This window comes from Phoca vitulina, unplaced genomic scaffold (assembly GCF_004348235.1).
Source record: "Phoca vitulina isolate PV1807 unplaced genomic scaffold, GSC_HSeal_1.0 scaffold13, whole genome shotgun sequence".
Taxonomy (NCBI): Eukaryota; Metazoa; Chordata; class Mammalia; order Carnivora; family Phocidae; genus Phoca; species Phoca vitulina.
Genome location: NW_022589716.1, coordinates 8,923,686 through 8,940,163, shown reverse-complemented (window position 1 = coordinate 8,940,163; position 16,478 = coordinate 8,923,686). Strand labels below are relative to the sequence as shown.

General features: G+C 37.9%; 1 protein-coding gene and 1 non-coding gene across 5 annotated transcripts in view; one reads left to right on the top strand and one right to left on the bottom strand.

Annotated features, from left to right (window-relative positions):
* Positions 1-16,478, bottom strand: part of DOCK3 (dedicator of cytokinesis 3) — a 571,728-nt gene that overhangs the window by 332,849 nt on the left and 222,401 nt on the right. For all 4 annotated transcript variants that reach the window (XM_032411365.1, XM_032411366.1, XM_032411368.1 and 1 more), the window contains exon 5: positions 3,540-3,636. In XM_032411365.1, the coding sequence (XP_032267256.1) occupies positions 3,540-3,636 (97 nt within the window). The remainder of the gene's footprint in view (positions 1-3,539; positions 3,637-16,478) is intronic.
* On the top strand, positions 2,592-2,695 carry LOC116637285. The gene has a single exon (XR_004300465.1). It is a non-coding gene; the product is annotated as a small nucleolar RNA U13 (small nucleolar RNA).

The following is a 16,478-nucleotide window of genomic DNA, read 5'->3' as shown; positions in this document are numbered from 1 at the left end:
TTAACCAACTGAGCCACCCAGGCGCCCCTGCATCCCATACATTTTAATATATTATGTTTTGATTTACATTCAACATATTTTTTATTTCTTGAGACTTCCTCTTTGATCCATGGATTATTTAATAGTGTGTTAATTTTTTTAATTTTTTATTGTTTTGTTAATCATCATACATTACATCATTAGTTTTAGATGTAGTGTTCCATGATTCATTGTTTGTGTATAACACCCAGTGCTCCATGCAGAATGTGCCCTCTTTAATACCCATCACCAGGCTAACCCATCCTCCCACCCCCCTCCCCTCTAGAACCCTGTTTGTTTTTCAGAGTCCATCATCTCTCATGGTTCTCTCCCCCAATTTCCCCCCTTCATTCTTCCCCTCCTGCTATCTTCCTTTTTTTTTAACATATATTGTATTATTTGTTTCAGAGGTACAGATCTGTGATTCAACAGTCTTGCACAATTCACAGTGTGTTAATAAGAGCCATAAGAGACTCTTAATGACAGAGAACAAACTGAGAGTTAAGGGAGGGAGGTGGGTGGGAGATGGGCTAGATGGGTGATGGGTATTAAAGAGGGAAATTGTGGTGATGAGCACTAGGTGTTGTATGTAAGTGATGAGTTCTACTCCAGAAACCAATATTGCACTGTATGTTAGCTGAGTAAAATTTAAAGAAATTTTTTTAAAAACATGAAAAAAAGAGTGCACTTATGATAAGCACTGAGTAATGTATAGAATTGTTGCATCACTATCTTATACACCTGAAAATAATCTAACACTGTATATTAATTTGGAATTTAAAAATATATAAAAATTTTAATATACATATATATACTTTAAATATACAAATACAACAGTGCATATAAGGATTTTTTCTTTTGCTTTAATTTTCAGAAGTTTAACAACAATTTGTGCACGGATTTCTTTAGGTTTATCCTGTTTGGAGTTCACTCAGCTTCTTGAGTCTGTAGACTTATGTCTTTCGCCAATTGGGGAATTTTTTTTAAAGATTTTATTTATTTATTTATTTGAGAGAGAGAGAAAGAGTGAGAAACAGCATGAGAAGGGAGAGGATCAGAGGGAGAAGCAGGCTCCCCACTGAGCCGGGAGCCCAATGTGGGACTCAATCCCAGGACTCTGGGATCATGACCTGAGCTGAAGGCAGTCGCTCAACGAACTGAGCCACCCAGGTGCCCCCAAATTTGGGAATTTTAAGCCATTATTTCTTCAAAATTTTTTTAGGTCCACATTCTGTCCTTTCCATCTAGTACTCTAATGCCTAAATGTTAGATCTTTTGTTATTGTCCCACAGGTCTCTGAGGCTAAGCTTACTTTTCCATTTAGTTTCGCTCCATTATTCAGATTGGATAATTTCTATTGATCCATCTTTAAGTTCACTAATTCCTTCCTCTGTTCTTTCCATTCTGCTATTGAGCTTACCCAGTAATTTTTAAATTTTGGTTACTGTATATTTTCTAAAATTTTCATTTGATTATTTATGTTTTCTACTTCTATTGCTGCAGTTTCCTATGTTTTCATTTGTTTCAAGAGTGTCTCTAATTGCTTGGTGGAAGAATTTTACAAAAACAGCTTTAAGATCCTTGCTGATGATTCCCACATCTGCGTCATTTCAAAGTTGGCATCTATTGATTATCTTATCTTATTAGAGTTGAGATTTTCCTGATTTTTCATATGTGAAGTAAATTTGGTCTGTACACTGGACATTTTAAGTATTATCCTATGACATTCTGATTCCTGTTTAAATCTTCTATTTTAGCAGGTGGTCAATCTGCTTAAGTTCAGAAGGCAATCCTAGGCTTACTTTTCTGGGCTGTGATTTAAATGTCAATTTAGTATATAAAGTCTTTCCAGTGCTCTTATGGTTTCCCCCCATTAGTGTGTTACCTAGATAGCAGAACTCCACTTCACTTATACTCAGCATGGATTTGGGTGGGGAGAAGCACTGCCTCATTTCAGCAGGGCAAGGATGAAAAACGGTACTGTTCACATCGTGTACTAGAGAGAGGGGCACTGTCTCATTAATGGGGAGAGGGTGAGAGTCAGTCCTGCCTACGGGCTCAGCTGCAGAGGGACCCACTTATTATTACAAGGGAAGTGGAAATCAAGAGTTCTAACCACAGGCTCCTCTGTGGAGGGATGCTTCTTCCTTACTTCAGAGCACAAGAGGAAGTCAGAGTTTTGCCCACAGAACTCTGCAAAATAAGGGCATCACCTTGTTAACACTGGGTAGTTGTGAAATCCAGAGTCCCACCCACAGGCTCTGCTGGGGAAGGTGCCACTTTGCAAGTGCTGGTGAAGTTGCAGTCAGAATCCTCCTGCAGGGACCCACTGAAGAGAGGCACTGTCTCATTACTGTAGTGGGGAGGGATAGAAGTCAGAGTTTGGTCTAAGGCTCCACTGGAGAGGGACACCTTGTTACTGCAGGTGTGGGGAAGAGTGGGTGTGTAAGATGGGAGTTCTGGTCACCAATTCCACTATTGTAATGCCTGTTTGGGAGGGTACAAGGGAGTGCAGCTTTTATTGCAATGTTCTCTAGTGAACATAAAGGATAGGTTAAAAGGTTTCTGTCTTGATCCTTTTATAGTTCATAAGCATTATGATACAGTGTTCACACCGTTGTATGACATGTACCTCACTCAAACCTTGTTACAACCTCTGCACATTACCTGTCCGATGTGAAGGAAAAAGAAGGTTTCTGTCTTGCTGAGCCATCCTTTGGCTAAAAAGAAAAGGCTTTCTTTGGTGCTTTTTGTGTGCACCCATTAGTATTTCCAGGTGGTGGGCTTCTCTAGAGAGAAGCCCAGGCCAAAGTATATGGGAGGCAAGAAAAAACAACAATCAGGGAACTCACTCAATCCTTGAGTTCAAATGTCCCTAGTCACTCCACCTTCTTTTCCTTTACTTTCAGAGTTTTCTGGTAGATGATTTATGGGTTTTGTCCAGGATTTTGTTGTAATTAGTAAGAGGAGTATAACAGAATGTGCTTATTCCATCTTGATGAAATAACAGAACCCAAACCTTGTCACTTACTTCAGCCAGATTTTTTTGTGTCCTATCTCACTCTACTCTCTAAGTTTCCAGAGGATATGGATTGGGTTTTTATTAATCTTTTTATTAATTGTGGACTTAGCGAAACATGTCATATATGGCATAACCTATAAGCTTAGTAGCTATAAGAAACTGTTGATAAAACTTCTTGGCCTTTACCCACCTTTAGGTTCACAATGAAACTCTTAAGTTTGTTCATTCATTCAGGAAACACCTGTTTTATGAAAGCTTCTAGGGCTACAGCAGTGAGTAAGACAGCTAAAACCCCTGATGTTATGGAACTGAAGGCATACAAATAATGTGTTCTCTTCAGGTTGAACAACACTTAGTGTACCATATTTCGGTTAATATTAGGAACAAAGTTGCAAATATTCAGAAATCTAAAAATTTGTAATTGGCATATGTAAGATAAATTTTTTTCACTTTTCTAATGGAACTTTAAAGATCTAGTAAGCTAGTTATCAATACTTACCACATAGAGTTGTTTCCACAGACTGGCCCATTCTTGTAGAGTTGCTGTAACCTCAGTCACAATAGAATCTTCAAGTGGAACCACAGTTTCATACTGCCTAGAACCAGAGCCACAACAAACAGCCACATTATCTTTGATAAAATACCAGAATGCTATCTACTGACCTTTTCAATGTGTGTAACTCAAATTTTAAATGCATGCAAATACAAAGGAGAGATACATCCAACTGACTCAAGATTCTTTTGCCATAATATAGTACAATAGTGTAAATGACCTAAATTAATGAAAAAACACCTGAGTTTTGCTATGTAAGTCCTCAATTTTACTTTTAGAAATACTGTCTTTAAGAAAGACTTTTTTAAAGACCGTTTTTGAGCCTTTTTTTCTTTAAAGAAAGACCATATATTATGCCCATGTCCTGCTCAAATTAATTTTTTTAATTATTTGTGTCCTTTAACATTAACTAGTAATACAAATTAGCTTATGCTCTTGGTATAAAAGACCTGACGGAAATGGAGGGAAAGGGACCCAGACACTGGTTTTTGAAACATTTTATAAACTATCCCTTATACTGGTATTGTGCTTTCTTAGAAAATTGTGTTAGTAGTAGAATTCTGGGTCTGGTAGAGGAATTCTGATCCTGGTAAGGATCAGAAAGGTACTGGGATTCCCTCAGTTTACCTCATAAGTAGCATCCACTATGGTGCCATTCCCTGTGCTAAATTGCCAAGGATTTATCAGTGAACAAAAGTGGACAGGGTCCCTATCTTCAGAGAGCTCTTGCTCTGGATAGAGAATCAACAGACAAATAATCACAGCATACAGATATGAACAGTGTTGAATCTAAGAAGGAAATTAAAGTGTAAAATCAGTGATTTTAGCTGGGGGACATGATTTTGAAAGAAAAGGATCAGTGAAATCTTCTCTAAAGAAGTGTTAAGGCCCAAAAGATGAAAAAAGTTCATGACAGGAAAAGTATGTAGGGAGGAAGAGAAACAGGTATGGTGCCACCTGCAGAGGAAACAGTATACAAGAAGCCACTGAAATGGGAAACAATTTCACATAAACAAGAACTTTAAAAAGGCTGGTAATGCTGAGGCCAGCTCTCACCAGGCCTTTTCAAATGATACTAAACATTCCAGATCTTAACTCAAGTAAATGAATGAAAAGTTATTGAAAATTTGTTCAAAGTATGGGCATGATTTTATAATATTTTTACAATGTCTATGCCAATTGTGAGGGATAATGAAATGTTCTCTGGACTTAAAATTTTATATACTGATATGCTAAAGTGATTGGAACCCATAATTATTTGTTAGCCACAATCAACCACTTGGGAAGAGCAAAAGAAAGTGTATTTCACAAAATAAGCATTATGTATTATGTCTTTACATAGGAAGATAGCTGACAAACCACCACTGTATTCAAAGATGACTCAGGGCATTAACATTGACTGTCAATGAACATATGTTACTTGATGGTGTTTTATGACTTTATTGTTTTATTTTGTGTGCTTTATTTCAGCAAATGAAAAGAATCTTCTTGGACTGATGTCAGAGCACTATCCATATTCATCAAATTTATAAGCTGATTAAAATAAAAGCTTTCGGGGCACCTGGGTGGCTCAGTTAGTTAAGTGACTGCCTTCGGCTCAGGTCATGATCCTGGAGTTCCAGGATCGAGCCCCGCATCGGGTTCCCTGCTCAGCAGGGAGTCTGCTTCTCCCTCCGACCCTCCCCCCTCTCATGTGCTCTCTCTCTTTCTCTCTCTCAAATAAATAAATAAAAACTTTTAAAAAATAAAATAAAATAAAAGCTTTCATCAAGGGCTTGTTAAGAATAAAATGTGATACATTTTTTTCCTTGTGCCAAGAACATCCAAGGTAGTAATTCCTAGACTGAACTTTACCAATTACTTCAAATACTACTATAATAGTTTTGAAATGAATGGTTTAATTAAAAAAAAAAAGTCATAATTGAACTTCTCAGACGGAGAGTAAGCCAATGGCAAATGCCAGATCTGAAAAAGAGGAAGTCTTAATGATCTACCAGACAAAACTGAATTGAATGAAAAGACATCCTTTATTTCCTAAAACTACTGGATAACTAGTATAAACATTAATTTCTGAAATTATTTTTATATACAATGTATTAAGAGTGCCATAAAGATAATTAGGAGATTTATAGAAACAATCAGGGAGGTCACAACCTGAATAACAAAACTTAAATGTGAAGCACAAATAGGTGCTGTGTGACATCAACTATAAGTTCTAGTGCAGCTCTGAAGGAAAAGGTTCACTATTAACTGATGATCAGATAAAGCTTCATGAAGGAAGTGATGTTCCTAAAGAAAGGTTAGGTTAGAAATGCAAGGAGGTGGAGAGAGGGCCCTGTTGGCTCTAATAAGCTATGAAAAAAGGTACAGAGAAAATAATGAGCGAAACATATTAAAGAGAATTCATGCCGGGGACACGTGGGAAACTGAAAAGATAGAAAGGTGTTGTCAGGGCAAGGCTAAGAGATTTAAATTCGACCCTATGGAAACAGATGGGAGATGTTTTAAGAGTGTTGTGTTTTAGTAAGATTAACAGAGAAATGGGGCAGGAGAAGCAAGATGATGGAGGAGTAGGAGAGCTGGATTTCGTCTGGTCCCAGGAATTCAGCTAGATAAGGATCAAACCATTCTGAAAGCCTATGAACTCAACAGGAGATCGAAGAAAAGAATGACACTAAATTCATATCTTTCAATAGTTATCCTGAATGTAAATGGGCTAAATGCCCCAATCATAAGACACAGGCTATCAGATTGGATAAAAAACAAGACCCATCGATATGCTGTCTGCAAGAGACTCATTTTAGACCCAAAGACACCCCCAGATTAAAAGTGAGGGGGTGGAAAACCATTTAACATGCTAATGGACACCAAAAGAAAGCTAGGGTGGCAATCCTTATATCAGACAAATTAGATTTTAAACCAAAGACTATAATAAGAGATGAGGAAGGACACTACATCTTACTTAAAGAGTCTATCCAACAAGAAGATCTAACAATTGTAAATATCTATGCCCCTAACACGGGAGCTGCCAATTATATAAGGCAATTAATAACAAAAGCAAAGAAACACATCGACAACAATACAATAATAGTGGGGGACTTTAACACCCCCCTCACTGAAATGGACAGATCATCTAAGCAAAACATCAACAAGGAAATAAAGACTTTAAATGACACACTGGACCAAATGGACTTCACAAATATATTCAGAACATTCCATCCCAAAGCAACAGAATACACATTCTTCTCTAGTGCCCATGGAACATTCTCCAGAATACATCATATCCTAGGTCACAAATCAGGTCTCAACCAGTACCAAAAGACTGGGATCATTCCCTGCATGTTTTCAGACCACAATGCTTTGAAACTAGAACTCAATCACACGAGGAAAGTCGGAAAGAACTCAAATACACGGAGGCTAAAGAGCATTCAACTAAAGAATGAATGGGTCAACCAGGAAATTAAAGAAGATTTAAAAAAATTCATGGAAACAAATGAAAATGAAAACACAACTGTTCAACATCTTTGGGATGCAGCAAAGTCAACCTAAGAGGAAAGCATATAGCAATACAAGCCTTTCTCAAGAAACAAGAAAGGTCTCAAGTACACAACCTAACCCTACACCTAAAGGAGCTGGAGAAAGAACAGCAAATAAAGCCTAAACCCAGCAGGAGAAGAAAAATAATAAAGATCAGAGCAGAAATCAATGAAATAGAAACCAAAAGAACAGTAGAACAGATCAACGAAACTAGGAGCTCATTCTTTGAAAGAATTAGTAAGATTGATAAAGCCCTGGCCAGACTTATCAAAAAGAACAGAGAAAGGACCCAAATAAATAAAATCATGAATGAAAGAGGAGAGATCATAACCAACACCAAAGAAATACAAATAATTATAAGAACATATTATGAGCAACTATATGCGAGCATATTAGACAATCTGGAAGAAATGGATGCATTCCTAGAGATGTATCAACTACCAAAACTGAACCAGGAAGAAATAGAAAACCTGAACAGACCCATAACCAGCAAGGAAATTGAAGCAGTAATCAAAAATCTCCCAACAAACAAAAGCCCAGGGCCAGATGGCTTCCCAGGGGAATTCTACCAAACATTTAAAGAAGAATTAATACCTATTCTTCTGAAACTGTTCCAAAAAATAGAAATGGAAGGAAAACTTCCAAACTCATTTTATGAGGCCACCATTACCTTGATCCCAAAACCAGACAAAGACCTCATCAAAAAGGAGAATTACAGACCAATATCCCTGATGGACATGGATGTAAAAATTCTCACCAAAATACTAGCCAATAGGATCCAACAGTACATTAAAAGGATTATTCACCACGACCAAGTGGGATGTATCCCTGGGATGCAAGGTTGGTTCAACACCCGCAAATCAATCAATGTGATACAATACATTAATAAAAGAAAGAACAAGAACCATAGGATCCTCTCAATAGATGCAGAAAAAGGTATTTGACAAAGTACAGCATCCTTTCTTGATCAAAACTCTTCAGAGTATAGGGATAGAGGATACACATCTCAATATCATAAAAGCCATCTATGAAAGACCCACAGCGAATATCATTCTCAATGGGGAAAAACTGAGAGCTTTCCCCCTGAGGTCAGGAACGTGGCAGGGATGTCCACTATCACCACTGCTATTCAACATAGTCCTAGAAGTCCTAGCCTCAGCAATCAGACAACAAAAAGAAATAAAAGGCATCCAAATCGGCAAAGAAGAAGTCAAACTCTCACTCTTTGCAGATGACATGACACTTTATGTGGAAAACCCAAAAGACTCCACCCCAAAACCGCTAGAACTCATACAGGAATTCAGTAAAGTGACAGGATATAAAATCAATGCACAGAAATCAGTGGCATTCCTATACACCAACAACAAGACAGAAGAAAGAGAAATTAAGGAGTCGATCCCATTTACAATGGCACCCAAAACCATAAGATACCTAGGAATAAATCCAACCAAAGAGACAAAGAATCTGTACTCAGAAAACTATAAAATACTCATGAAAGAAATTGAGGCAGGCACAAAGAAATGGAAAAATGTTCCATGCTTATGGTTTGGAAGAACAAATATTGTGAAGATGTCAATGCTACCTAGAGCAATCTACACATTCAATGCAATCCCCATCAAAATACCATCCATTTTTTTCAAAGAAATGGAGCAAATAATCCTAAAATTTGTATGGAACCAGAAAAGACCCTGCATAGCCACAGGAATGTTGAAAAAGAAAAGCAAAGCTGGTGGCATCACAATTCCGGACTTCAAGCTCTATTACAAAGCTGTCATCATCAAGACAGTATGGTATTGGCACAAAAACAGACACATCGATCAACGGAACACAATAGAGAGCCCAGAAATGGACCCTCAACTCTATGGTCAACTAATCTTCGACAAAGCAGGAAAGAATGTCCAATGGAAAAAAGTCTCTTCAACAAATGGTGTTGGGAAAATTGGACAGCCACATGCAGGAGAATGAAACTGGACCATTTCCTTACACCACACACAAAAATAGATTCAAAATGGTTGAAAGACCTAAATGTGAGACAGGAGTCCATCAAAATCCTAAAGGAGTACACAGGCAGCAACCTCTTCGACCTCAGCCGCAGCAACTTCGTCCTAGAATCATCGCCAAAGGCAAGGGAAGCAAGGGCAAAAATGAACTATTGGGACTTCATCAAGACAAAAAGCTTTTGCACAGCAAAAGAAACAGTCAACAAAACCAAAAGACAACCAACGGAATGGGAGAAGATATTTGCAAATGACATATCAGATAAAGGGCTAGTATCCAAAATCTATAAAGAACTTACCAAACTCAACACCCAAAGAACAGATGATCCAATCAAGAAATGGGCAGAAGACAAGAACAGACATTTTTCCAAAGAAGACATCCAAATGGCCAACAGACACATGAAAAAGTGCTCAACATTGCTCGGCATCAGGGAAATCCAAATCCAAACCTCAATGAGATACCACCTCACATCAGTCAGAATGGCTAAAATTAACAAGTCAGGAAATGACAGATGTTGGCAGGGATGCGAAGAAAGGGGAATCCTCCTACACTGTTGGTGGGAATGCAGGCTGGTGCAGCCACTCTGGAAAACAGTATGGAGGTTCCTCAAAAAGTTGAAAATAGAGCTACCATATGACCAAGCAATTGCACTACTGGGTATTTACCCCAAAGACACAAATGTAGGGATCCAAAGGGGTATGTGCACCCCGATGTTTATAGCAGCAATGTCCACAATAGCCAAACTATGGAAAGAGCCAAGATGTCCATCGATAGATGAACAGATAAAGAAGATGTGGTGTATATATACAATGGAATATTATGCAGCCATCAAAAAGAATGAAATCTTGCCATTTGCAACGATGTGGATGGAACTGGAGGGTATTATGCGGAGCGAAATAAGTCAATCAGAGAAAGACATGTATCATATGACCTCACTGATACGAGGAATTCTTAATCTCAGGAACCAAACTGAGGGTTGCTGGAGTGGTGGGGGGTGGCAGGGATGGGTGGCTGGGTGATAGACATTGGGGAGGGTATGTGCTATGGTGAGCACTGTGAATTGTGTAAGACTGTTGAATCACAGACCTGTACCTCTGAAACAAATAATACATTATATATTAAAAAAAGAAGAAGAAGAAGAGAGCAGGAAGGGAAAAATGAAGGGGAGGAAATTGGAGGGGGAGACGAACCATGAGAGACTATGCACTCTGAGAAACAAACTGAGAGTTCTAGATGGGAGGGAGTTGGTGGGATGGGTTAGCCTGGTGATGGGTATTAAAGAGGGCATGTACTGAATGGAGCACTGGGTGTTATACACAATGAATCATGGAACACTACATCAAAAACCAATGATGTAATGTATGGTGATTTACATAACATAATAAAATTTTAAAAAAAGGTTAACACAGAAATGACATGTGGAATAAAGTGGAAAGTTTCATCTATTACATGTTCAGCTATTTTAAATAGGGAGATCTATGGGAAATTTACAATGTTCCTATTTTAAAATTTTAAGGCTTTGGACTCACCTCAATTTAACTAATCTAAGTTGAAACTAAAACTGATTTATTTTTCTTGGATCATAATACCCCATATCCTAAAAACTCCTAAAATTCAGATATAGTATTATTACAAACACATTGTTCCATAGGCCAAGTAGAAAAAATTGCTACTGAACCTCACTTGGAACTATGGCTTTTAGCAAGCTCTAGGGCTAAACAGATTGGGCCTAAAGCAGTCCCCTCCTCCACACAGCCCAAGGTCATGATCTGCCTTGGCCCCAGTATAGCTATGCCTATGGAAATCTAAAATGCTGCTGAAGGACTTGGTTCTACACTGGGGCCTTGGGAGCAGGCAGAGGTAACTGCATAAGCACTAGACAGATGTGCTGAGAGGAAGAGAAGGAAGGGAAAAACAAAATCTCTCACTTCTAAAAACCAAAATTCTAAAACATAGGTAAATAAAATGGTCAAGGTTTAAAAATAATATTAAAAAATCTTTTCAGAATTTTATAAAAGTCTGACAAACATTTTTATATGTTTATAATGTTTAGAGAAATGAGTAACTCCCATTTTAAAAAGGAAAAGTATGAAACACAAGCAAACACAAATAAAACAGGAGCCAATGAATATGCAGAAGAACCAACTAGAAATTTTCCAAAAGAAAAGTATTATGAACAAAGTGTCCACTGATGGCTGAATAATGAAACGTAATATGTATATATGGGAATATTATTCAACATTTAAAATAAATGAAATTTTTAAAAAAGATTTTATTTATTTATTCATGAGAGAGAGAGAGAGAGGCAGAGGGAGAAGCAGGCTGCCCGCAGAGCAGGGAGCCTGATGCGGGACTCAATCCCAGGACCCTGGTATCACAACCTGAGCCAGAGGCAGACACTCAACCAATTGACCCACCCAGGCGCCCTAAAATAAATGAAATTTTGATACATGCTATAACATGGATGAGCTTTGAAAATACTATGCTAAGTAAAATAAGCCAGACACAAAAGGGCAAATACTGCATGATTCCATTTACATGAGGTACGTAGAATAGGAAAATTCATAGAGATAGAAAGAAGAAAGTTCCCAGGGGCTGAAGGAAGGGGAGATGGGGAGTTATCTGTTTAAGAGGTACAAAGTCTCTGTTTGGGCTGATGAAAAATTCCAGAGTTGAATACTCATGAAGATTGCATAACACTATGAATATACTTAATGCCACTGGATTATACTCTTAAAAATGGTTAAAATGTTAAATTTTATGTTATGAATATTTTACCACAATTCTTAAGATGTCAAAAAATAATAGCAGTGGGAAAAAACAAACCTCAACAGAAAGGATACATGCTGGACAAAACTCAAGAGAAAATTAGTAGCAAGGTAGTAATGAAAAAATCACTCTAGAATGTAGGTCAGAGCAAAAAAGTAATCCAAAGTATGAAAGAGTACTTAAGAGACATGAGGGAGAAGTGAAAGAATTCCAACCTACTCATAACAGGATTCCCAGGAGAAAAGAATGGCAGTGTTACAGAAAATTGTGATTTTCTTTTCCTTAGCTCCAGCATTGTAAACCCCTTCTTCGTTTGATAAAAACCCCAAATGTAGAGACAGATTTGCCTTCCACTATACAAGCAGAAAATAATAGATACTTGATTTCTCAGCCTCTCTATGACTATGGCACAGGCTTATAACCTGAGCTCCATCTACACCAGACTTAGAAAGGGAAACCAATTACCCAAAGAAGCAGAGACTACAAAGAAACCAACTTGGTGGCAGCTACAGTCAGTTTCCAGAGGCAGCAGTCCTAGGGAAGCATTCAGTTTTAAGATGGTGAGGGGACTGGAGGAGGCAGGATTAAATATGGTAGTCAGGCTATGTCTCATTGAGATTTGGGAAAAGACCTGAAGGAAGTGACAGAGTTTTAGTCAGGCATAGTACTCCAAGCATAGGAAAGAGCATGAACAAAAACCTTAAGGCAGGAGCATACCTGATATGTTTGAATAAAAGCAAGGAAGCCAATGTAATTGAAGCCAAATGAGAAACAGGGAGAGTTTAGAAGGAGTGAAGCCAGGTCATATAACCTTGTAAGCCTTTGTAAGAACTTTGGTTTTTACTCTGAGTGAGATAGGAGCCATTGGAAGGTTTTAAACACAGGAGTAACATGATCTAAATTCTATTTTTTAAAAATTACTCTGGCAGCTATGTCAAGAATAAACTGTAAGGAGACATAGGTAGAAGGAGGAGAGCAGTTAGAAGGCACTGAGGTAACTTAAGCAAGAAAGTATAATCATAGAAAGTCCCTACTTTTCATTCCGTATCATGCTGTGACAAGTTAGGACATAAGCTTATCCTTCTCTGTCTCAGCTGTCTAATGCTGTACAATGCACAACTCTACCCCATAGCCCTTGAGATGCTCAAGTCCTTCACATTGTTCTTTGGCAGCTGATTGTCAATAATTCTTCTAATATTTCTTTCATGAGCATCATTACTGATTCCCTTCCTATCCCCTCTCTCATCTATCCATTTCAAGCCCCCAGATCCCCAACCAGCTGTGGTGATGATAATGACAAGGTTCCCAGAACACATGCAATAGAAATCCATACAACTATAAGCAGAGTAAGTCTGAGGTTGAGTTTGAGAGTAGTTTCCTAAACAGACCAACAACGACATCAAAGGCAAAAAAAAAAAAAAAAAAAGGACAAGTATAAAAGGGTACCTTGGCCTACACGATCAAAAGCAAGAAACCTTCTGGTAGGTACTGCTGACTTACTGATTCTCCCTTTAACTCTATTCTAAACTAAGAGTTAAATAAATCTAGCAGATATAGAATGGATGGATGAGACAATTTGATATGTTCCATAATATCTAATTGGAAGGATCATCTCTAGTCAGAAAACCAGGGCTGCAAAAAGCTAAATGCTCACTTTATTGATGTTCTGCATAAGAGTTGAGAGTAGGGCACCTGGGTGGCTCAGTTCGTTAAGCCTCTGACTCTTGGTTTCAGCTCAGGTCAGGATCTCAGGGTCATGGGATTGAGCCCTGCATGGAGTCTGCTTCTTTCTCTCTCTTTCCCTCTGCCCCTCTTCTCTTTCTCTCTCACTCTCTCTCAAATAAATAAATAAATCTTAAAAAAAAAAAATAAGAGTTCAGAGTAATCTTTTCTTCCAGTTTTGGTGCTCAAAGCCAAAAACCAAAATCTAGTTTTGATCCTGATGATTGCTGAATTACAAGGTCAGTTGAATTTAAGGCCTTTCCATAAACATTAAGATAAAAGGCAGGCTACTGACTTGGAAAGAATAGTAGAGATAAGAGTACAACATGGGACAACTTAAAAGGGCCTCAATGTCACACTTATTGAACCCTTTGCAGTAGGAAAAGGCCCTCCTTCTCTGATGAGGGTGTCCTTCCTTTCCTTAAAGACTTATAGATTGGCTCACCTAAATGAGTTATCTTTCAAAGGAAGCCAATTTTCTTTATGCCCTATATCAACCCCTCAATACCCCAGTGTCCCATGAATTCAATCTGTTTCCTTCCCCAGCTTTCCCGCAGTGAATGTGGTAAAAGGCATTGCAGCATGTCCACAATAGCCAAACTATGGAAAGAGCCAAGATGTCCATCGACAGGTGAATGGATAAAGATGTGGTATATATATACAATGGAATATTATGCAGCCATCAAAAGGAATGAGATCTTGCCATTTGCAACAACGTGGATGGAACTGGAGGGTGTTATGCTGAGCGAAATAAGTCAATCAGAGAAAGACATGTATCATATGACCTCACTGATAGGAGGAATACTTAATCCCAGGAAACAAACTGAGGGTTGCTGGAGTGGTGGGGTGGGGTGGGAGGGATGGGGTGGCTGGGTGATAGACTCTGGGGAGGGTATGTGCTATGGTGAGCGCTGTGAATTGTGCAAGACTGTTGAATCACAGATCTGTACCTCTGAAACAAATAATGCAATATATGTTAAGAAAAAAAAAGAAGAAGAAGGAGGAGGAGGGGGAGGGGAAGAATGAAGGGGGGGTAATCGGAGGGGGAGATGAACCATGAGAGATGATGGACTCTGAAAAACAAACTGAGGGTGCTGGGGGGGGGGGGGGGAGGATGGGTTAGCCTGGTGATGGGTATTAAAGAGGGCACGTTCTGCATGGAGCACTGGGTGTTATGCATAAACAATGAATCATGGAACACTACATCAAAAACTAATGATGTATGGTGATTAACATAACAATAAAAAATTAAAAAAAAAATTTTTTTAATTAAAAAAAAAAAAGGCATTGCAGCTATCACAAGCTTAACTCCATGGACTTTCCCTCATAAAGGCTGATCTGGTACAACAACTGTTGAATCAGAACAGGCCAGTAGCAGTGGGTAATCCTGAGACTCTGACATAGTACCATATCCAAGTGGATTAGCCAACACAGTTTGGCAAGTTTATTACACTGGACTCCATTCATCATAAAAGGGATGGGATTTGGACTTTCTCTGCCTTCTTTATCTCTGGAAAAATGACCTTCAGTAGACTACTAAATATCTTATTTGTCATCATGTTAATGTGTATAAAACTGAAATATGAGCAAGGATCTCACTTGAAATAAAAGAAGTAGAATAACAGACTCGTGCCCACAGGATTCACTGATACTGCTAATTACTCCATCACCCAGAACACTGGACTGTATAGAACAATAGAGAGGACTCTATAAGAATTCACTATGCCATCTTTTTAAAGACTGGGGTACTATCCACATGATGTGATAAATGCTCTGAACCAAGAACCAATATAGCTATGTTTCTCCCTAAAACAGAATACATGGGTTGAGAAAGAAGAGGTAGTGATGGAAGGAGCAATTCTCACTCTCAAACATGATGACTCATTTGCAAAATCTAAGGTTCCAATCTCTTGAGGACTTTTGACTGCTGACTTAGAACCTAAGTGAAACATGAATATACCGGATGAGAACATGATTCAATTACACTGAATCTGAGATGACCATGAGGCCATTTCAGTTTTAGGTTCTTCCTGCCACTGGGCATACAAGGGGTGAAAAGGCTGTTTTGGTATTGGCTGTTGTGTTTAATTTTTGTTAGTCCTCAAGAAGAAACAGGTTTATTGCTGCATATAGAAGTGGGGAAAAGCATAGATAGAACCAAAGGGATCCACAAGGAGCATCCTAATACTACCATACTCTGTGGTAAAAGCTAATGAAAAAAACTGTATCATCCCTTATCATATGGAACTACCAAAGGCTCAAATACCTTAGCTGAGGTACTAGCTAAAGTAAAAAGATCATAAAATTGGTGTAAAAAAAGGAGCTCATTAATGAAAATTAATACTTATTACCAGGTAGAGAAACATATCTGTATCATGTATTATATATTTTTCCTTGATATATCATATATATTTATACATTTACTTCATTCTTCTCTTCTTCCTTTCTCACCTATTTTTAAAGGGTGAGGAATGGTGATGAGGTTTAACTTACACTACAGTCCAAAAATTACAGAAAAGCAAAACAAAAACATTATGAAGCTATAAGAGAATATTCTAGAGATTATCAATTTGGAAACATATACTAACTATAAAACCTTGTATAATATAGCTAAAGTATTACACAGAGGGAATTCCATAATCTTTAATTCTAGAATTAGAAAGTGTCCAAACTGACAAAAAGTTTTAAAAATTGTTAATTTTTTTAAAAAACAGAGGTCAAACAAAATGGAAACTAGAAAATATTATTTATGAAAATTTAAAATATGTTAATGAAATAGAAAACAATGAGAGACAATAGGGAGGATCAGCAACATAAATTCTTTGCTAAATCAAAACAGACAAACTTCAGAAAGAAATA